The 22,871-nt window shown below is 37.4% G+C and overlaps 2 protein-coding genes across 3 annotated transcripts in view; one reads left to right on the forward strand and one right to left on the reverse strand.

The window, feature by feature from the left end:
* Nucleotides 1–2,848: 2,848 nt before the first annotated feature.
* Nucleotides 2,849–22,086, forward strand: BTG3 (BTG anti-proliferation factor 3). Its single transcript, XM_044251099.1, has 5 exons — nucleotides 2,849–3,030; nucleotides 6,430–6,608; nucleotides 10,645–10,782; nucleotides 15,647–15,854; nucleotides 21,409–22,086. Exons 2-5 carry the CDS (start codon nucleotides 6,436–6,438, stop codon nucleotides 21,646–21,648), a joined length of 759 nt encoding a protein of 252 aa, XP_044107034.1. The 5' UTR covers nucleotides 2,849–3,030; nucleotides 6,430–6,435; the 3' UTR covers nucleotides 21,649–22,086.
* A 166-nt stretch (nucleotides 22,087–22,252) lies between these two features.
* Nucleotides 22,253–22,871, reverse strand: part of CXADR (CXADR Ig-like cell adhesion molecule) — a 56,305-nt gene continuing 55,686 nt past the window's right edge. For both annotated transcript variants that reach the window (XM_044251098.1, XM_044251097.1), the window contains exon 8: nucleotides 22,253–22,587. In XM_044251098.1, the coding sequence (XP_044107033.1) occupies nucleotides 22,546–22,587 (42 nt within the window). In that variant the 3' untranslated portion in view covers nucleotides 22,253–22,545. The remainder of the gene's footprint in view (nucleotides 22,588–22,871) is intronic.

Consider the following 22,871-nt stretch of genomic DNA (forward strand, 5'->3'; position numbering starts at 1 on the left):
CTCTATTTGAGCCCAGATTGTGCCGCCTATCTAAATATTATACCCTATTCCCTAAGCTAGGAACATTTTCTTAAACTGTTTTATACAAATCAACAAATCTTAAGCAATTACCAATAAAGAGTCTGAGTAGTTTGATAGAAACATTTTCTTCTAAAAAAGATGTGCCACTTTTGGGGCATGGCTGGGGCAGGGAAGGAGGGTTTCAACAATTAATGCAACTTAAAATAGGGGGTTAGTGTGCCCAGTTTCCATTGCCTCATTCATCAGGAGAGTTTGTGTTGTGACTCTTGGAAGTCAGTTTTATTGCATGATGTAATGGAGAAAATAATGAAGATTACAAATTTTCTTTATGCTTATGTTTTCTTAACCACTGCCAGTTTATGGACATTTAAGAAGTTGAAGCAAAAAATGTTGATTTAGTTTCTTTTAATTTAGCCAGATGGTTAGGTCCTAGAAATTTCTGAAGAAATTTATTAAAGTGTTTTCAGAATTAAAAAGTCTTAGATCCCACTTGGTAGACCTCCAATGGCCCTCAGAGGCTGCACACTTTTCCTCAACGTTACCTAACGGAACTCTCTCTGTCCACTATAAAAGCAAGGGTTTGGTATTTCAATTTAAACTTGACGTGTGGATTGAGATGACGGTATTTGAAACTGTTCTGTTTACAATGCTGAACTTCTCTGAGCTCAAAGGAATAACAGATTTTAAAGAGTTACACAGTTATTTAGTGGAAAATAAGTCCTGATTATGAAAGCAATTCATAGATTTTGGTGACTGAGTGAGTCATGTTCTCTATGACTCTGGGATACTACCACAAGATATGTGTGATTATAGACCCCCTGACCTATTATGGAGGCTCATTTTCAAAACACACACACACACACACACACACTCTTCCCTTAAAACTTATTGTAAAACTACCATACCCATTAACACACAGTATTACTGAACACTGAAGTTAACTATGGAAAGGAATCAACTATGAAAGGAAAAAAATACATATCAATGGGTAATTGTATCAGCTCTGCTTCCCTCTTTCAGCATCCTAAAAAGGGTCCTGCTTTGTAGACCAATTCTTCTGGGCTTTTGTCATAAGGAATCAGGAAGAAAGAGAGCTGGGGAAAGATCTGAAGTACACATCCAGGGCTGGAGAAGAGTTAAGGCATGTTTTGAAACACAAATGCATTCAAGCAGCTATCTTATATGAGAACAGTGGATGAGAGCAAAAAGAGATATTTAAGATATGTTGTTATTTATCTGCTTCACGGTGTGTGGGCTATGAGAATTTTTTAAGAGTTATTTCAAAATTGGGTTTCAGGTATTTACCTGTGTATTTGAATATGGCCCTGCTCTAAGACTGGACCAAGTGGATCACAGATTTATAAATATCACACAAAATATTAATCTCAAGCTATAGAAATTTCTGGACAAATTCTTAGTAATGTTTGTGGCTACCTAGCTATTTTATGAAATTGTGGAGATAAAAGCCTTTATCAGTAAAATCATATCAATCAGATTATTAGAAGTTTAGAACGATGAAAATACCCTCATATCTCCTAGAACAGTCCAGGGTGTAAATAACAATATTCTCTTTAAATCAACCAATGAGTAGCCATAAGTGACTATATAATTTTTTTTAACAAATAAAACTTATTGTATTGCTTTTGGAATTGCCTGTTAATAAATACTTTAAAAAATCGCTTTGAATTGTAAATAAGCTATAATCACCAATATCGGTAATAAAAATAATACCGTAATTTTAAAAAATTAAAATATGCAAAGAAGAGGGTTGAAAACATCCTCCTAGGCCTAGAAGGCAGTGAAGAATCCGGTCAATCTACAGCTTGAACGATCAGTGCTTGAGAAATTTACATGTTTTAGGTGGAAAGAATGAAAACTGGCTATCTTTTCACAAATCATTTTTAAAAGAAATGTCTTGTATTTTCCTGGTCTGAGGTATTAAAGTGCTTTCGTAAAACCTTAACATGGTGCCAATTAAAAACGTTGGAATGATGCTTCTTTTTTTCAGAATGTTAGAAACGTACCTTTCCACATCTGTATTTGCTCAAAGATTAAGCTTTGTATGGCGGAAGCTCTGGAGTAGAAACATCTCAGTAACGCAAAGCTTGGACTCTCAAAGTTTCATTCATTCGGCCAACATCCCTGGAGCCCGTCCTTTGTGCAAGACACTGTACTCGATGCCAGGCTGGAACACCGGTTAACAGGAAGCAGCCCCTGCTCTGAGGAGAGCTTCCGGCCTGGCCAGGGTACAGCCCAACCAGTTCTAAAAAACAACCTGAAATATCACAACGCAGCTACACAGTGGACGTGCCTCAAATTACCACACGAGGATCAGTCCATAAATGCAAAGTCTCCCTTCCATCTGATACGGATCGCCACCCCATCTCTCAAGAGCCGGAGCAGAGCTAGGTCTAGAACTCGTGGCCAGAGGTTGTCAGAGGACAGGTTGGCAAGGAGAGACCAGAGGGTAAGAGGAGGCCCAAGCACGGCCCCCAGTGGCGATGCAGCAGGTAGGGCGGGAGGCTGGCGGGGGTCAGCTAGGCCTCCCACGTGGATCTCGACGGAGGAACGTAGGCCGAGGTTCTGTAGGCCTAGCCGTCGGACTGGAAGGGTCTACGCGCCGTTCAGCCCCGGTCTCAGGGGCAGGCTCTCGGCGAGGCCCCGCCCCTCCGGCTCCTCCCCTCCCACCCCCCCAAGGCGCGCTAGCCTGTCCCGCGCGGCGCCAACCCTTTCCCGGGTCATCGCCCCTCCTCTCTTCCGGGCCGCGAGCCCCCCGCGCGTCTCTTCTGGGCTGTGCGCGCCCGCGCGCGCGCGCGCGTTCCCCTGCCTGCCTGCCCGCCCTCTCAGCGCGCGCTCCGTCGCCCGACGACGCGGGAGCCACACGCTCAGAACTAGGCTCGCTGCGCTCGCTGTCGCCGAGCGCCGGCCCGCTGAGGCGGCGCCCTCGGTTCCCGGCCCGGAGACGGTCGGGACCGCCACATCTGCGGCCCCAGGGCGGCGGCGGCGGCGGTGAGGAGACCGGGCCGGGGGGAGGCGGACATGGTGGAACTGAGGGCACCGGGAGGAGGGTGGTCCCGGCGCCCCTGAGGCCACGTCGAAAGCTCGCGGCAGGCGGCGCGCGGGGGAAGGGGGAGGAGTGTGGGATCCAACCGGGTTGCATCGGCCCCGGCCCGGCGAGAACGAAGGATTATGGACCGAGAGAGGTGACCTGAGAGGGTTTCCGCGGGACTTCGGTGGGTTGGGGACGGGGGAGACGCCGCCTCAAGGCTCCTGCCACGTTTACACCGCGCGTTACCCTCCGCTCGCGGTGGGCGACAGCCTTGCGCCTACCCACCCGCCTTCCGCGTCGGTGTGTTTTCTGGAGCCGGGGACCCGGCTTGCTGTCCGGGGGGTGGGGGTGTCACGCCCGAGGGGACCCCCGTCTTGGAACCCGGGACCACTCGGAGACTGGAGTGGGCCCGGTGGCAGCGGACCGGCGGGCGAACGGGAAGGCGCACCCTGCGAGGGAGGCTGTTTGGGGGGAGGAGGGAAATGGGGCTCCACGGCCCTTCCCCCTTAACTCGGGGAAAACCGCGATTGCAGAAGTTGGACGCGCTTGCAGGCCGTTCTTTCCAGAGTGGGTGGAGATGCGTGATGCCTACTCACCTAGCACTCTTAGAACCCCGGCGTGAGTGCCGAGCAGCAGGTTTTGATGGCTTACAAAGTCCAAGTCTCGGCCCCGTGGGAAATCCCGTCTCCTCAGCGGCCGGAGAGCCCGCTTTGTAACGCCCGTGAGGCTGGTCCGGGGCTCCTCAGCCTCACGGCCAGGATCCCCGCTTCCTCAACCTTGGGAACGTCTATCAGAAATATTTGTGCCTAGAAACGGTCGCGATTAGCCCTTCGTTACAACGCAGGGAAAAGTACAAAGTTATAAACTCCTGGAAGGTTGGGCTTGGTTTTCCTTTGGGTTTTACGCACGCCGCTGGGAGCAGGGGAGCCTGTGGAACAAAGTAGAACTTGAGGAGCCGCCGCCGCGGTGACTACGTCCCGGGATGACGTCACCGTGCGATATTTAAAATGGGAGCTTTTCGCTCCGAGTGTGGGTGGAGGAATTGTGGCCACTTACTCAAGACGCCTGAGGTCTTCTTGGCCCAGCTCGCTTCTAGTTTCTCCCTCTCAGACTTTCGAACTCCCTCTTTTACCTTTCCACACTCTCAGAATTCTAACTGGTGGGAGTGGGTTCGTTTTTTTGCTATTCCAGGCATCATTCCTTCAAACCGAAAAAAAAAAAAAAAGTAATTCCATATGACTCATCTTGTGTTACAAGCAATAGAAACCACTAAGTGGTTCTTTCCTTCCTTTCTTTTATTTTTTTGATATGAAACAGAACAAAACAAAAAGGAAAACAAAACCCTAAACTCAGATATGTAGAGCACCGTAGACAAATTAAATGAATGAGGAGAATGACGAGAGTTAAGGATTCAGTACTCTTCTTTAGTGTGGTTCCTTGTTTTCTTTGGTGAGATGGAAGCTAATGTAGTTCCATCAGCAAGCAATTTTCATCCCATACTGTTTATTAAATTGCAGTGGGCTTTCTTTTCCATTATAAACGGGGTAGGATATAAATATGGCTTTATAAAGTGGAACAGGCTCAACATTTTTCTTAGGAGGATACCTCATAGCAGTTGTGGAAGACTGGGGTTGTATGTACCTCTGCAACTCTTATATGCAACCCAGTTCCTCTTGTCTGGTAGCTGGCCAGAGAAGGTGGATTTGGCATTCTAGGGTTCCAGGAGGAAGGTTTGGGTGTCTTCCCATCGGAGATCAGAGTGGGTATGGCTGCCAGCACACCTCTCAGATGACTGTAGAATTTATTTCACAGTGAGATCCCTTGTCTGAATTTGCACAAGGAGTTAAGGAATCATTAGGAGAGACTTTAAGAGGTTTGAGAAAACAAATGTGTGAGAAAACAACTATCAGCTAGATTAGTTGGTTTTTATACTAAACATAGCAGAAGCGGTATGTCTTTGATAATTGGCTCTGGAAAGGATGATATTGCTTAGTAAATGTAGCATCTGAATAACTCCCAAGTTACTTAAAGCAGCCAAATGAATGAGCTCATCACATAAAGACAGAATATACATCGAAACAATCCCAGGATAAGGTTTTTGCCTTTATGGATTAATCAATGATAAGTCAGATCTGCCATTTAAAGAGTCTTGAGGCAGTTCCACAATGCAGCTGTATCTCTGATTATTCTTTTGGTTTGATTTTTCTGTGGATGACCCTGAATTTCTACTCTTAAATATTTTGATAGAGGCACTGTCTTGGGGCATATCTTCTAGGTAAATATATCTCTGTTCTTGAAAGAATGTTTATAGAAGAATCTCAGTGCTGCATTTTTTTTCTTTATGTGTAACAGCTTTATTATTCAAATAGGATTCACCCAGCATACAATTTACACATTTAAAATCTACAGTTCATTAGTTTTAGTATATTCACAAAGTTACATAGCCATCACCACAGTTAATTTTAAGGTATTTTCCTCACCCTAAAAAGAAACCCTGTGTTCATTGATGTCTCTCCTTTCCCCCCATAATTCCTGCCCCTAGGTCACTAACCTACTTCCTGTTTTTGCCTGTTCTGGAAAACTCATATAAATGGAATCATACAATATTTGGTCTTTTGTAACTGGTTTCTTTCTCTTAACATGGTGCATTCAAGGTTCACCTCTGTTGTCGCATGTATCAGTACATCATTCCTCTTTGTTGCTGAAGAATATTCCATTGCATGTATATACCACATTTATCTGTTCATCAGTTGATAAATGTCAGTGTCTATCAGTTGTATATTGAATTTCTTCTACTTTTTTGGCTGTTATGAATAATGCTGTGGACACTTGTGTACTTGTTTTTGTGTAGAAATATGTTTTCATTTCTTTTGGGTATGTGGCTATGAGTGTAGAATTGATTGGTCTTTTAGTAACTCAAACTTTTTTTAGGAATTACCACTGTTTTCTATAGTAGCTATATAATATTGTGTTTTAAAATTCAAATTATTTCACAAAATTTTAAACTTAAATTATTGTAGCTAAACATTGACATATTTAGAAAAAGTATATAATGGTATCATTGTAGTGCTTCTCTTTGAGTGATAGCTCTGATTTTATTTTAGCCAACCAGGAGCATTTTGGTGTGCCCTCTTTACTGAACTTCTTCACAAAGCTAAGTGATAAGGTTTTTAGACAGTATTATAGTAAGGTCTTTGTGGCCTAAATTAGTGATTATTTGTTCCTTTTTCCAGATATGAGCCAATGAAACACAAGATAAAATTGAAGGAAGGGAGCTATGAAGGAGGGATATTTTGCAGAGCTTTATCTTCCAGTTTTTGTGTTTTGGTTTTTTTAAGAATAACTGTTTTTCTTTGCAGGGAAAGATGAAGAACGAAATTGCTGCTGTTGTCTTCTTTTTCACAAGGCTAGTTCGAAAACATGACAAGTTGAAAAAAGAGGCAGTTGAGAGGTTTGCTGAGAAATTGACTCTTATACTTCAAGAAAAATATAAAAATCACTGGTATCCAGAAAAACCATCAAAAGGACAGGCCTACAGGTAAAGGATTAGATTGGACAGTTGGATTGGACTAAGAGGCTGATAGGTCCTGAAAATGAGTGCATGGCCAGAGGACTAAAGGGTGTCCAGTCCATTTCTTTCACAGTTTAACTACAACATACAGAATTCTGGGGTGTCTTTGGTATTTTCTTTCCTTATGCATTTTAAGATAGAAACATTTGTTGATGGAGCCCCACTACCTAGACTTGGGATCACAATATTGTCAGCCCGTGGGAGTTAGTCTTGTGGTTTTAGTTTGGCTTCTGACTGAATGCATTTCTTTATGTATCACAAGTACTTGAAGGTTTTCACAATTCTAGAGGACCCCTAAAACTTACCCATGAATGGGCATGGCAAGAGTTGAAAGAAATGAGTCTCTGTTTGTATAAATAGATTACTTGTTATATGTTTTTGGAAAAAGTAAATTTTATGGCAAACAAGAACTAAGAATATTAGAAACCTAATGCATTGTTGACACAAATAATTTCATTTATACGATACATAATTCTTTTTTTTTTTTTTTAAGATTTTATTTATTTATTTGACAGACAGAGATCACAAGTAGGCAGAGAGGCAGACAGAGAGAGAGGAGGAAGCAGGCTCCCTGCTGAGCAGAGAGCCCCCATGTGATGCGGGGTTCGATCCCAGGATCCCGGGATCATGACCTGAGCCAAGCCGAAGGCAGAGGCTTTAACCCACTGAGCCACCCAGGCGCCCCTATACGTACTTCTTTATGGTAGAAGACACTGTAACTGTTTTCTTGATGAAGGTAGTTTATTACAACCTACAAGTGGTAAATATTAGCTCTGCAGTTTGAGCTCAGGTCTAACTAACTGACCCTAAATTCTTATGGGCTTCTGCACACCACAGTTTGACCACTGCCCTGTCTCTGAGAGGGTAAGTAACTCTCACTAGCAGCTGTCTTTTTGTACTCCGGTTTATAAGTTACATTTATAGCTTAGAGTAAAGAAGAACAGGCTCCTGCAAAACATGTTCTGGCATGCTCATTCCCTAGTATTTATGTGATCACTGTGTTGAGAGCCTGGGTTCTGCTAAATAACTCAGCTGTCAAACCTTGCCCCATTTGTGGAGGTGGCCTCCAAAAAAAATGAAAGTAGAACAGTTGTGACTAAAGAAATTCTTTTATTTATGCATATTGTTGCCCCCAAAGTTTCCTTCTCAATCAGCATTTCTGTGCTTTGATGTAAAAAGGACTTCCTTTCAGTCACTTAGCTCTTCCAAGTGCAAGATTATTCAGGGAGTCTACAAAGGAAGTGAAAATATGTGTATTGAAAACAAAAGTTAAAGTTATTGATGTATTTTTCTCTTCATTTTTATCCAAGGATGTTTCATGGTAGATTGGAAAATGTGATGAATTAAAGTAGAAATGTGGATGTTCCATATAAAGCAGACTCAAGTTATTTTTTTATCTTTTCAGTTGATTCTCTTAATTTTTTTCCTGCACATTTTTATTTTTGATAGAGTGAACAGCTTTAGTAAGTTAGAGCTATTGAGGCTTTTACACTGATGTAATTGACATTGGACAAAGGCTTCTGGAAGTGCCAAACCAACTTTTTACTATTACTGAGAAAAGAAGACACTGTCAAGTAAATGCTTAAAGGTCAGACAGTGTACAGTTTCATTTCCATTAATTCTAAAAACTTGAGGAAAAAAATTAGCTAAACAGGATTAAATTGGCATATGATCAGAAATATCATTATTGAGTCATTTTGAAGCTGTCTTTGAAGTAGAAAACTATTAGACTTAATGATGGGTTGTTACTGTTATAAAAGTGAATAGAATATAGGATTAGCCAGAGTGAGACTCTTGAATCCATGTAGTAAGTTGGAAGTGTTCTTTTTCTTCTAAACTGTTTATAAATTAAAATTGTTTCTTCACAATATCTACAAATAAGGGCAATTTAGCAATATTATCAAGATCTGTAAAAATATTCCTACTCTTTGAACAGTAAGTTTCTTAAAATCTATTCTAGAAGTATAATCAGAAATGCAGATAAATATGTATGAATATGGATGTTTCTTACACTTCATAATTGCAAAAAATTGGAAAGAACTGTCAACATTAAGTAAATGATAGACTATTTTTATGCAGCTTTTAAAATCCTGTTTTTGAAGACTGCTTAATGGATAAGTAGTCACAGTATATAGAGTTAAAAAAACAGCACAAAAATATATAAGATATGCAAATGAAGCAGAGTCTCTAAGCATCTTTATTTACATACATATTTTTTAAGGTTTGAGACTACATCACCCTTATTTTAGATAACAAAAACATGTACTTCTAAAAATCTATCTCCTTACCTATAACTGCTTTTGATCCTGGGGCATATGGGACTTTTGAATCAACTTACACAACACTAGAATTTGTAAACATAGACCATCTCAAAGAATGGGACAAATGGCATCTTACATGCTGTAAAATAATTTTTTTACTCTGAATTGCTTACTTGTTAGTGGTCATGATAAGATTAGCACAGACAAAATAGGATATTTAATGAAATAGACTTTGGAGTCCAGTGGTCCAGATACTCACCACTTTATATTTGTGAAGTTAGGCAACTCTGCTTCTTTACTTTCTTACAATGGGGAAGTGATATATAAATTATAGGATAATTGTTAAAAAGTTAATACATGTAAAGCACTTAAGAAACTGTCCATTGTATAGTAAACCTTCAGAAAGTTATTATTACTATTTAGAAATATGTATTAGCTGTTACTTACTGAGAACTTTTTCACTGTTCTAAATGAAAATTGAAATGAATAATAAAATTTAAAAAAAATTTTAAACATCATGTTCTATTGATGTCATTGTATTTAATGTTATAATTACTATTTGTCACTAAACTTGTGTTGTCCATATTTGAGAGCTTTGCATCTGAGGAGAGGGTGAAACTACTTAATCTAAATTCACCCAATAAATAAGTAGTAGGATTAGTACTAAAACCTGGGTACTTTTTTTTTTTTTTTTTTTAAAGATTTTTTATTTATTTATTTGACAGAGAAAGATTACAAGTAGGCAGAGAGGCAGGCAGAGAGAGAGAGGAGGAAGCAGGCTCCCTGCCGAGCAGAAAGCCCGATGCGGGACTCGATTCCAGGACCCTGAGATCATGACCTGAGCCGAAGGCAGCGGCTTAACCCACTGAGCCACCCAGGCGCCCCTAAACCTGGGTACTTTTGATTGATTTCGTAATTGTAGAAGCAGTAAATACTTCTGTTGTAGCCACCATTTTTGTACGTAGGCAAGATGCTTACTTTAACATCTACTTTTGCATTCATTCTGGGATTAGGTAGATTCCATTAGGTAGATGTGGTATTTCTTAGGTTTAAAAAATGGAACAGAGAGGCTCTATTGGTTTAGGTATTTTATTTTTTCCCAATTATTTTAACGACTTTTTTTTTAATTAAAAAAACCCTTTGGTAACAAATAAGCCAGTAATACTTTGGATTATATTTTAATCATAACTATGTGATATGAATGGTTTTGTATCTTGGACTGATTCTGTATTTATAGAACAATTAAAAGTGAGGATAAGGACACCCTTCTTAACACTATCTAGGATTTATAAGTAAGGAAATGACCAGAACATCACAAGAATTTCAAAATATTTCAAACATTGTTTAAGGTCTTTTGTTAGTTAGATTTTGTTATAGTAGCTTGGCCTATTAATACTTCTACCTTTAGAGCTCTGGGTAATTTCATGCAGCTTTAATGCTCATTGGTCTGTTAATATACATGTGAGCTTGAGTAGTTTCTGGCTAAAATGATGCAAAGCCAGTTCTTATGATTTCCCTGGGCTCGGATGAATGCCCTCTCTTTCACCAGGCTGAGTAGTCTTCCTGATGATGCTGCCTCTTTGCCTTCAGTTCACATTTATTATTTATTTAGGATAGATATGCCCCTGGGTTCTCCATCAGGGTTTATTTGTTTTAAATTCGCATTGGCAATACTAATAATATGACATGGTTTATGATTAAGATTCAATTAAAGCTGTTAAAATTACTCTACTTCGTTGCAGATGCATTCGTGTCAATAAGTTTCAGAGAGTTGATCCTGATGTCCTGAAAGCCTGTGAGAACAGCTGCATCTTGTACAGTGATCTAGGCTTACCAAAGGAACTCACTCTGTGGGTGGATCCATGTGAGGTGTGCTGTCGGTGAGTTCTTGAGTGTGCCAGCTGAACGGATTACCATGCTGGAAGTGATTTTATGAAAATCTCTCAGTTACTGCCTGTTTGTGTGTCTTTGTGGCCAGAAGCTGTTGTTTGGGCTTTCGTAGTTGTGAATTTTGTAATCTGAAGGTGAAAGACTGGTTACATTCCTTTTTTACAGCTAAAGAAACTTAAAAACTTAATTGGGTAGGGTTTTTCTAGGGCTCTGCCAAGAAGCTTTTTATAGACCAAGAAGCAGAATTTAGGTACCTAGACTTCTGTAGGTCAATTATTGTCTCTCGGTGGTGCACTTGTCTTTCTCCTCTTCAAGTTGGGAAAGAAGTTAAGCCTAAATAGTAATGGATAATAACAACTTTTGCTTGGTTTCTGTTTGTTTCTATTCTTGCTTCCCTCCCCACTTTTGACTTTTAAGTGACCAAGTATTTTCATGGTCTTGTTTTTATAATGGAGATTATTTCTCATCTCCTAATGAGCAGAATTGTAAAAGGGGAGTGTTAGGTATGATATCTAATTGAATTCCATTCATTCCATTCATTGTGGTATAGGCATTCTTAGTTGTGGGGTTTTAAAAAATGAAAGGACATTTTGCTGTCAGGTGTCCAAAGTATAATAAAGGAGAAGAAGGGATAAGCAGATGACAGCAGGGTGATTTATGCTGTGATAGAAATATGTACAAAATGCAGTGGTTGGTGGCACAAAGGAGAAAGTTACTGCTTCTGCTGGGAATTAGAAAAGACTACCTAGTGGAGTGATGCTAGAGCTGGATGGGGAAGGATGCAGTTGATTAGATGACAAGGTGGGAAAGATATTTTCAAGCAGGAAGAATAGGATGAATAATAGATGAAGGGAATCCCCTGCAAGTGATTTCCTACAGCTGTTCCTTTACGGTGTTTCTCTTTGGTTTTTAAGTACATTTCACCTGTTGAATACAGTAGAGATGCTTTTTGATGCAATCCTAGTATATTTCAAAGGTGGTCATAGCCTTTGACCTGATCTCCAACAATAAAAGTAGAGGTGATGATATGTCATGACAAAAATCCATAGTAATTCTTCCACTGAATTATTCTGGATTACCTTGGAGCTTCTTGGTATGTTTGTGTAAGATTCTTGCTTTGGGAAACTGAGGTGCTAGATTAGTCAGCATTTCTTTCTCAGTTAGAAAAAAGAGCAAGACATCTCAATTTTGGTCCGAGAACGTCAAACATTTTTAGATTTTGGGACTAATTTAGGACTAAGGTCATACTTCACAGACTTTGGCCACTGAACACCTACTGAAGACCTCAGTATATAAGCAATAGCTATCACAAAGTTACTATATTGAATTGCTTACTTTTTCTTTAGGCCTGCACTTAGATCCTGACTCACTATTATTTGACACACAGTTCTTTAGTTCTGTAGTTTTTCAACCATAAAAAATTACAAGTAGTGTTTGAAAGGGGCTTTTTCATGTAGTTATAAAGCTACTGAAAGAATATCATGTAGTGGGGCGGTTGGGTGGCTTAGTCAGTTAAGTGCCTGCCTTCAGCTCGGGTCATGATCCCAGAATCCTGGGATTGAGCCCCCAGTCGAGCTTTCTCCTCAGTGGAGAGCCTGCTTCTTTCTCTCCTTCTGCCCGCCTCTCTGCCTACTTTTGTTCTCTATGTCTCTGTCAAATAAATAAATAAAATCTTAAAAATATATATATATATCATGTAGTCTTATGTGGAGGCAGGAGCAAAAAAGCTAAAGAGTTGGCAAACTGTGTTATCATCCAGTCAAATAATGATTATTTAATATGACGATCTTAAATCATTATGAATTGTTTCTATGTTCAAAGATGCTTAAGAAGTTGGGTAATTGTATAAACATTTTGGACATATTTATTTGAAATGGCTTAAACTAAATCCTGGCACTTGAAGATAGAAACTTTAGTTAAATAGACATTCTACTTAGGTGGATGCTTCATGACTTTAATGATTCCAGATAATCATCATATTGATCTATGAAAATCTTTGCATTCAGTACCTCTTAATAATTTTACATAAAATTAAAATTTTGGTGAAAATTGGCTGTGATGTGATAATTTTCACAGCTCAGAGAAATCACCTTCAGAATGTGGGGTACTCATTCTGAGATAATAGAACTCCAAAGAAAAAAAGGCATCCTAGCAATTGAGTAGAGGTAATTGTTGTAAGTTAACAGAGGAGATTGCAGTATTGATTAGTGCTTTGGGACCAAAACTGTAACGATAAATATTCTGAAAATTAAAATAAAGCTGATATAGCAGTTACATAATTGAACAAATATCTGAGAGTCATTAATAATAACTTACTGGTACACTAGAGACTAACCTTATAAAAAAATTGAAATGCACTCAAGGGAACATTCTTCATAGTATGATTGAGTTATTCCATCAGGATAAAATATTTGAAGTGTACAGAGTGTTACGTAGTTAGAAAGGTTATCACTTAGTGAACTGTGTGAGGAGATATGGAATAGATAATACATTCTTCCCATAAAGAGAATGCCTGAGATAGGGTCTGAGCTTTCTTATCTGTCCAACATATTGTATACCCTTTTTTTTGGAATTTCTAGAATTCTTTTCCTGATATAGAGCATTAGATACTATTGATTTGTTTCAAATTAACTAAATTGGACTTAATGTTTTAGCAGTGTGTAGTTGAAAAATGCGGTTTAAAAGTTGTCCATTACTAATTCTAAGACATGAACTGCACATGCTAATGTTACAGTAATATAGTAAACCACTTCATTTACCATGAAAAGAATATTCATACCAAAATAATAGAAAGGGAAAGATGGAGAACCTAATTGAACTTGCATGTCAAAGAAATCTGAGTTAATAAAGTTTGACCTTCAATCATTTGATGTCTGTCCTTGATGTAGGTTTCTGTTCTACAAAGGTAGGGATTTTTCTCAAATTGCCTACCTTTCTGTTTTACTTGAATTTTGACTCTATTAATGGGCAAAACTGAAGGTAGGCCTAAACCCATTGTTAATATTGCTGACTTTATTAACATGTGAATTAATTAACATTTGTATTGAAATTTGTTGAGTCTTTAAACCGAGGGCAGGATGAAATGGTATGTTTCCATTGCTAAAACTCTGTGCTAAGTAAATTTGAAATTATAGTACAGGAGTTCTGTGTTGTGAAGAACTTGCCTAACCTGCTCAGTAATCTTATACTAGCATGAAGAATCACTAGCTGAAGACAAACCAATATCCAGCCAGTTCCAGCTTTCTTGCCTAGCAGATAGGAAACTGTGGCCGAGAGACATTAAATGACTTGCCCCTTGTCACAGAGCTAGTTAGTGGGAGAGCCAGAACCAGAAAGATGTTCAGTGTTCTTTCTACCGTCTGTAGTAATTCCTTTTATGAGATAAACTGGAAAAGAAAAGAAAAGGGAGTTATGGCCCATATTTAGGTAGCATTTATGGCCCCATTCAGCCTGTGTGAGAGTGGAAGACAGCACAACTATATGAAGAAGTAGAACTCACCTTTGAGGCTACATGATTTCCATAAAACTTTCAAAGGCTTTATTATAGTTTGGCCTTTTACTTTATTATACATACCCTGATTCAGAAATAATTTGAGACAAGACTTACTTTAAAATGAAATTAATTGATACAGTTATTATTAACTCTGCTTTTCTATTAAGGTTGTTTTTGGGTTTTTTTTTTTAAAGCTTAAAATCATGTTGTCTAACTTTAATTACATATTGTGTAAGAACTTGTTAACAATTCATTTCTTTCGACCTAACTAGAAATTATTTCATAGTGTTTATGTTGTGCAGTCTATCCAAATAGATTTGTGGGTTTCTCCTATTCTCCAAATGAAAACTAGTTTTATGGGGCACCGAGTGGCTCAGTTGGTTAAGTGTCCAGCTCTTGATTTCAGCTCAGGTCGTAATCTATGCAGCATGAGGTCAAGCCTGCACTGGGCTATTATAGGCTGAGCATGGAACCTATTTATGATTCTCTCTCTCCTTCTCCCCTGCCCCCTCCACCCCCCTTCCCCATTTGCCCATGTGCTCTTTTGCACACGTGCTCTCATGCTCTCTCTTTCTCTCTCTGAGAAAAAAAAAAAAATACTACTGGTTTTACTATTCATTATGCTATCTTCCCTCATTGCATAATTTATTTTCCTTTTTCTTTTAGTAGCCAACAGCCAAAGTTACATATTCTAACAATTATTTTTCTAGCTCAAGTCTCTAAAAGTATTTTGGCAGAATTAAAAAGCTCATTTTACTTTCTAAAAACAAAAATCAAGATGAGAAGTAAGCAGTTTTCCTAGCATGAGATAAGCAATATAATTCAAGTAAAACCCCTTTGTTTTCCACACTTGTTTTTCAGTTGCCACAGTTCTCATTTTTGTCAGTGTGGATACAGGCAAACCAGGTCCCTTTTTTATTTAATCATGGAGGTCAAAGGAAATGACTCGTTGATTTATGACTTGAATTACTAGCATCTACATTACAGTGATTAGTTAAAAACACATGAGAAATTTTCACTGTACAACCAGTTTAATGATACATAAAAAATGTAAACTGAATTTCTCTTTGGTGTTTTAAGTAACTATTTTTGTTAAAATAGGAAAGTAGGAAAGAAAATTGGGAAAGAGAATGGAATCATTTTTATTTGTACTTAAATAAGGCAGGGGGAGAAAGTCGTGGTCTGCCTATTGGCATGGAATTGGGTTAAGATACTATATATTTCGGGTTATGTTCTGGGAGGGTTCCTTCTTTGCTTTGGACCAATGGCATGTCCAAGCCTGTTTGTTTTTATAGACAATATCTTGCTTTTGTTGATGGTACTTAAAGGTTTATGAGTTTGTTTGTTTTTTTAATCCTTAGGTATGGAGAGAAAAACAATGCATTCATTGTTGCCAGCTTTGAAAATGAGGATGAGAATAAGGATGAAATCTCCAAGAAAGTTACCAGGGCCCTTGATAAGGTTACCTCTGATTATCATTCAGGATCCTCTTCTTCAGATGAAGAAACAAGTAAGGAAGTAGAAGTGAAACCCAGTTCCATGACTGCGACCCCAAGCCCTGTGTACCAGGTAACCATGTAATGGCTTTCTGTTAAATGTTGTGAGCAGGGCTTGCCAGGTCATTCTAGGTAGTCCTGCTCATGTTGCCCAGGATTTCTGATTTGAGACTTTGAATGCCAATTCTTTTCCATATAAAAGGAAGCTGTTCTTTAGAGATGTAAATGGGCATCCTGAGTCACTTTATCAAGGGTCTGCTTTTACTACTCAGTTAAGTAGAATGAATACATTTTATTTATTTATAATAAATATATTTTTAAAAGTGTGGGAAAGACTAGAAAAAGTCATGGTGATGAAATATTCCTGATATTTTTAAATCTTTATTGTATTAAAAAGTAGGTATTGAGGGGCACCTGGGTGGCTCAGTGGGTTTAAGCCTCTGCCTTTGGCTCAGGTCTTGATTTCAGGGTCCTGGGATCAAGTCTCACTTCGGGCTCTCTGCTACTTGTGGTCTCTGTCAAATTAATAAAATCTTAAAAAAAAAAAAAAGATTCACATTTTAAAAAAAAGTAAGTATTCAGTTTTTGTAGTCTTCGACACTTCTAATTCATACCATTGGGGTTAACTTTCTTTTCTCCACGATTAAAAAGAAACTTCACTGAATTATATATGAGTTAATTTTTCACTCAAGTTAAAACATTATCTCCTTTACTTCAACAGTTGAGGAGTTAGATAGCAACCAGGCTTACAAATTTGTCCACTTATTTATTATCTACACCCCACATACCAAAGAATATTTAATATACTTTTAAAAATTCTTAATACAGTACTCCTCTTTGGCAGAGAAGATAAGTCAAAAAAATGAAAGAAATCTTTTTTTGTTAAAGATTTTATTTATTTATTTGACGGAGATCACAAGTAGGCAGAGAGGCAGGCAGAGATAGAGGGGGAAGCAGGCTTGGGATTTGATCCCCGGACTCTGGGATCATGTCCTGAGCCGAAAGCAGAGGCTTTAACCCACTGAGCCACCTAGGCGCCCCTGAAAAAATCTTTTGAGTTGAGCCTTATTCCGTGCATGTACTTTTTTCTAATTTTGAGTATATTTTAAAATATATCTCTTTTTATTAATTTGGTCTTATTTAGACATACTGAAACATAACAGGTTCAAGGTAGGGTTGGATTTGGGCTTTAATAAGATTTTAAACCTTGGGGCACCTGGGTGGCTCAGTTAAGAGTCTGCCTTCAACTCAGGTCATGATCCCAGATCCTGGGATCAGGCCGCACTGGGCTCCCTGCTCAGCGGGAAGCCTGCTTCTCCCTCTTCTACTCCCCCTGCTTCTGTTCCCTCTCTTGCTGTTTCTCTCTCTGTCAAAAATATAAGTAAAAACTTAAACAAAAATAATAATAATAATTTAAACCTTAATGAGTAAGAAATGAGAGTTTCAAGTATGAGAAACTAAATCTTTATTTTCACCATAAATTTATATAATGAACATGCTTTCAGTATAACTTAATTTTTCATTTCTCTCTTTTTTTCATTTGTTGAATTATCTTTTTAGGCTTATGAGGAAGATTAGTCTGAGGATTATCATTTTTAGGAATATATGTGTGTATATATATGCATATTGTAAGATACCAAGCACTTGTAAACAACTTTAAACAGTGTAAAAGAGCATAATAGTAACCAAGTCCTCCCTCACCAGTCCCCAACCACCAGTCCTGTCCTGTACATTTCCATGGATGTACTCATTACCAGTTATTTTTGTATTCTTCCTAAGAGATTCTCTATATAGATAAGTAAACTTTATATTTGTATTTTAGGGATCATTTTTAAGATTTTTGTCATAAATTTTGGGCTTTTTTTCTCTCTGCATACATAATGTGTTACAAACTCTAAATTACTGTTGTTAAATTGCCTATAATTCGTTCACATGTTGCAATTTTATCTCAGAATTTTATTGTTACTCAACAAAGCAAGAAAGTAAGTCTCAAACTGAATTGATTGCTGCTGATATTTTACAAGTAAATTGACCTTTAATTTTTAGATTTTCCTTTTAAATTGTATTTATTTCCCCCCATGTTGAGAAACTGTTAGGACAAAATTATAACAAAGGCATGGAAATTGAAATGTCTTTTGTGTGCTTTTAAAATAAAACATTTTTCCTTGACATTATATTCACTAACAAAACATTTTATGACAGAAAAGCATGGCTGTTAAAAGCCATCGTGTAGAAAGCTAGTGCAAGTGGCCCACTTTAATGTTTTCTTCCTATCCATGTTTTCATCTTGAACCTAGCATTACTAAAAGGTTTAAAAGGGGGCTTATCAAAGTAAAGATACAAAGTTCCTCGCTTGGGCTCTTTGTTGTCTTAGGAGTCTGTTTTTTTAAAGGTACCCCCAGAGATTACTAATTAAGAAGTGAAGTTTGTCATTTTTCCCCAAATTGATCTATAGATTCAACTACATATCAATCAAAATCCCAACAAGGTTTTTCTAGAAAGTGACAAATTGATTCTAAAATTTATAAAAAGGAGAATCAAGTTAGAGGCCTTATACTTATATAAACCTATTATGTCTATCAAGACAGTGTGGTAAAGGTTTAAGATTTTATTTATTTATTTGACAGAGAGACACAGCAAGAGAGGGCAAGCAGGGGGAGTGGGAGCAGGAGAAGCAGGCTTCCTGCTGAGCAAGGAGCCCAATTCAGGGCTCGATCCCAGATCTCTGGAGAGCAGAGTCTTAACAAATGAGCCACCCAGGCACCCCCAGTGTAGTAAAGATTTAAAGACACAAATATATTAATGGAACAAAATAGCGCAGAAACAAACCTATATATGTAGTCTTTTTTTTTTTTTTTTTTTTTGTAAGGAAAGTCTCAAAGCAGTTCAATAAGGAAAGTCTTCAAGAACTGGTACAAACAATTGGATACTCTATACAGGAAAAGAAACCTTAACTGCTACTTGACAGCATACACAAAAAATTTAATTTGAGATGGGTCATAGACCTAAACATAAAAGCTAACTCCTACACTTTTAGAAAATATTGAGAGATAGCTTTATTATTTGAGATAAACTAAGATTTCTTTTTTTTAGATTTTATTTATTTATTTGACAGAGAGAGATCACAAGTAGGCAGAGAGAGAAAGGGGGAAACTGGCTCTCCGCGGAGCAGAGAGCCCGATGCAGGGCTCGATTCCAGGACCCTGGGATCATGACCTGAGCCAAAGGCAGAGGCTTTAACCCACTGAGCCACCCAAGCGCCCCTAAACTAAGATTCCTTCCAGGGGATACAAAAAACACAAGAAAAGAACTTGATAAATTTGACTTCATCAAAATTTAATATCTTTGCTCATCAAAACAAACCATTAAGAAAATGAATGGGCAAAACATAGACTGGAACAAAATATTCTCAATACATACATCAAAGAACTTGTTTCCGGAATATACTTTATAAATCATTCCTATAAATCAATAATAAAAGACAAACAACCCAATTAAAAATAACTGGGCAGAAGATGTGAATAAACACTGTACAAAATAAGTTATATAAATGTCCAGTAAACACATGAAAAGGTGCTTAGCCTTTTTTGTCATCTGGGAAATGCAAATTAAAACCATAGTGAAACACTACTTCTTCCAGAATGGCTAAAATTAAAGTCTGACACCACCCACTGTTGGCAAGGATATGAAGTAGCTAGATTCATAAACTGTTGGTGGGAATGTAAAATGGTACAGCCAATTTGGAAAACTCTGGCACTTATTACATATGCACCTACCCTATTACTCAACAATTACACCCTTAAGTATTTAACAAGAGAAATGAAAATAAGTATTTCCGAAGTCATGTATTAGAATGTTTATAGCAGCTTTTTTCATAATAATAAAATGGAAAACAACCAAAATGTCCATTAACAGGTAAATGGGAGAAAAATTACGAGGTTTTCACACAGTAGAATACTAGCAATAAGATAGGATGAACTAATAATAGACACACTATGGAAAGACCTCAAAAACATTTAATTGGGCAAAGAATTTTGCCATACACAAATGAACACATGCTAAATGATTCTATTTATGTCAAGTTAACGAACAGGGAAAACTCAGTCTGGTGATAGAAATCAGAACGGTGGCTGATTGTGGGGTATGAGGATTAACTGGAAGGGGTATTTTAAGCTCCAGAATTTTGTCTTCTGATAGGTTTGTTGTTGTTGTTGTTGTTGTTTTAATAAAGATTTTATTTTTAAGTAATCTGTACACCCAAAGTGGGGCTTGAACTCACAACCCCAAGATTAAAAGTCGCATACTCCTCTCACTGAGCCAGGCAGGCATCCTTCTTTCTGACAGTTTTAAAACCTTTTCAGCATCCTAGTATAAAAAGAAATGAAAACCATTATACTACCTGTTTTGTAGTATAGGTCAATTATTAGTTGGAACTCTAAATTTTTCCTTATTTTTTCATTATTTTATATAATCAAGGATTAATTATACTAAGGTTATTCATTAAAGTGTTGTTTTATTTGTTGTGCATTGTTTTTTAGTAGTAACACACTGAAAACAGCCTAACTGTTCCATCAGTAGGACACTAGTTAATTTAGTTACGGCATATTCCTTGCATTACATCTGGCTGTAGAATAATGAGAAAGGGCCTTATGTATTGATACGAATATCTCCAAGATATGTTTATCAAGGGCAAAAAGGAGTAAACAAAATTGTATGTGCATGTTTTTTAAAATGTGTGCATAGATGTACACCCAAGTATATGCATGAAATATTTCTAAGTGTATACACACAAAAAAATAATAATTAGTGTCAGTTGCCTCTGAGAGAGGGTAATTGGGTAGCTGGTAATCAGATAAAGGGGACTTTTTACCGTATATACTTTTATATATCTTTTGTATTTTCTATGATATGAATACAGTTTTATATAAAATACAAATTTTAAAATACCTGTACTAAAAAAGAGCAGATTAGAAACCAGAGAATTCAGAAACTCATAGTCACATGGTATAGCATTCTGAGCAAGAGGGTCCAAAACTGCTAATAACTTTTTGAATAATGTGAACTTAAGTCCCATAAGACTTAGGGGATAATCTAAGACTGTTGTTCCCAAACACAAATTGGCTACATCAGAATCACCACCTACACTGTGAAGTTAATGAATACTTGTGGTCAGAATACTTGGCTTCTTTTTTTAAAATTTTTGTTATTCTTACTGTTCAGTAGACCAGGGCTAGGGCATGAATATTCTGTGTTTTAAAAGCCTTTTAGGTGTCTCCTTATTAACCAGCCAGCTGTGGAAACTACTGGTCTAAAACGTGTGTCCTAAGAAAATAATAATAAAAAATAAAGCATGATTGTCCTTTCAAGCTTCCATTCATTTCTGTTTTGATCTTTTCTGGTTGTTTTGAGTTTATTCATTTTCATTCATTCAGAAAACTAATCGGTCTCTTAGTTTTTAATATACTTAGATCTAACCATAGGAATGTCACGTAGATCTACTCTTAAGGGTGTGGCTGAGTGATTTTGTTTTTCTTTAATGGTAGTCTGGAAATTCACCTTGTTTTTACATATAATGTGGCTGATTTTTCCTTTGAATTAATAACTTAATTGTTTTCTCTTTCATGCAGATTTCAGAATTGATGTTCCCACCTCTTCCATTGTGGCACCCTTTGCCCAGAAAAAAGCCAGGAATGTACCGAGGGAATGGTCATCAGAATCACTATCCTCCTCCTATTCCATTTGGTTATCCAAATCAGGGAAGAAAGAATAAACCTTACCGCCCAATTCCAGTAACATGGGTACCTCCTCCTGGAATGCATTGTGACCGGAATCACTGGATTAATCCTCACATGTTAGCACCTCATTAGCTGCTTTTGATTCTGTTGGTGTCAGTGTTGAGAGAAGGTAGAATAAGGCTGACCACATTAAAAGTTAAAAGTTCATACTCATAGTAGTAAAGTTAGATGGGCCAAACCGTCAAACTTATTTTTATAGAAAAGTTATTGATAATAATCTTTCTTAAAAAATATATATGCACTTTAGATATATTGATATAGTTTGAGAAACTTTATTAAAGTTAGTCAAGTGCCTGAGTTTTTAATATTGGACTTGAGTATTTATATATTGTGCATCAACTCTGTTGGATACGAGAACACTGTAGCAGCAGACGATCTGTTCTAGCACCTTTGAGCATTTACTTTATGGAGAGTATGTAAGTTATTTATACACAGGAAATCTATTTTATGTCATTGTTTAGAAGAATTGCGTGAAATCATGTAGTTGCAAATAAAAAGTAGTTTGAGGCATGACAATGTGTGCTTCTTTTCTGTGCATAAAAAGAAGAAATAGCAAAGGGAATTACTTCACTTTAATGTGTTTGAATACTAAGCAAAGAAAAAAAATCAAACTTTATTTTAAAAAACCAACTTTTTATTAGCCGTAACTTTCCCCAAGTCCGCCTTATCAAAAATGTGCATATAAAAATCTATAGTTTATTAGTAGTACTAATTGAAAATGTAAATACAATAAAACATCTTTCAGCCATCAAAGTTGCTATAGATAGGATTTTCCTAAGAATTTAGCCTGTATCAATTTTGATATGGCATCTGACTTACATTCCTAATGCCACTGCATAAAGCAGAAATTATCTTACATTTCTATTCTTGTGCTTTTTTTCCCAACATATGAGAAAGTCTTTAATAGATGTCTGAAATAAAGCCAAATAGTACAGTACTTCATTCAGATTCTTCAGTAGTCCTTCATATTTATACCACCGTAATGCCATCAGTCTTGTAAGCATACTTGAACTACAAAAAGAGAGAGAGATATATAAGAATTTGGAATTTTTTCCCACCAAATTAAATTTTTTAAAAAAGAAGATACTTTTTTTCCTGTTACCCATATCTTTATTCTAGTCATAAGTTATTTGACTTGTCAGAAAAATCACAGCTCCCTAGTAAGTCATTAGAAGGCCTTGGCTATTCCAAATATTCCTGTTGTCATTTTTTCTGATAAATTTCTATTTAAGTATCGAGTACCAGAGAAGTGCACAAATCATAAGGATGCATATAGCCCAAAGGTTTGAGAATAT

This window comes from Neovison vison, chromosome 6, assembly GCF_020171115.1.
Source record: "Neovison vison isolate M4711 chromosome 6, ASM_NN_V1, whole genome shotgun sequence".
NCBI classification, from domain to species: Eukaryota; Metazoa; Chordata; class Mammalia; order Carnivora; family Mustelidae; genus Neogale; species Neogale vison.

Excerpts from the sequence above, each read along its gene's own strand:
- BTG3 (XM_044251099.1), top strand. The coding sequence starts at position 6,436 with ATGAAGAACGAAATTGCTGCTGTTGTCTTCTTTTTCACAAGGCTAGTT. Across the intron at positions 6,609-10,644 it reads TCAAAAGGACAGGCCTACAG|ATGCATTCGTGTCAATAAGT; the intron begins GTAAAGGATTAG and ends ACTTCGTTGCAG. Across the intron at positions 10,783-15,646 it reads CCATGTGAGGTGTGCTGTCG|GTATGGAGAGAAAAACAATG; the intron begins GTGAGTTCTTGA and ends TTTAATCCTTAG.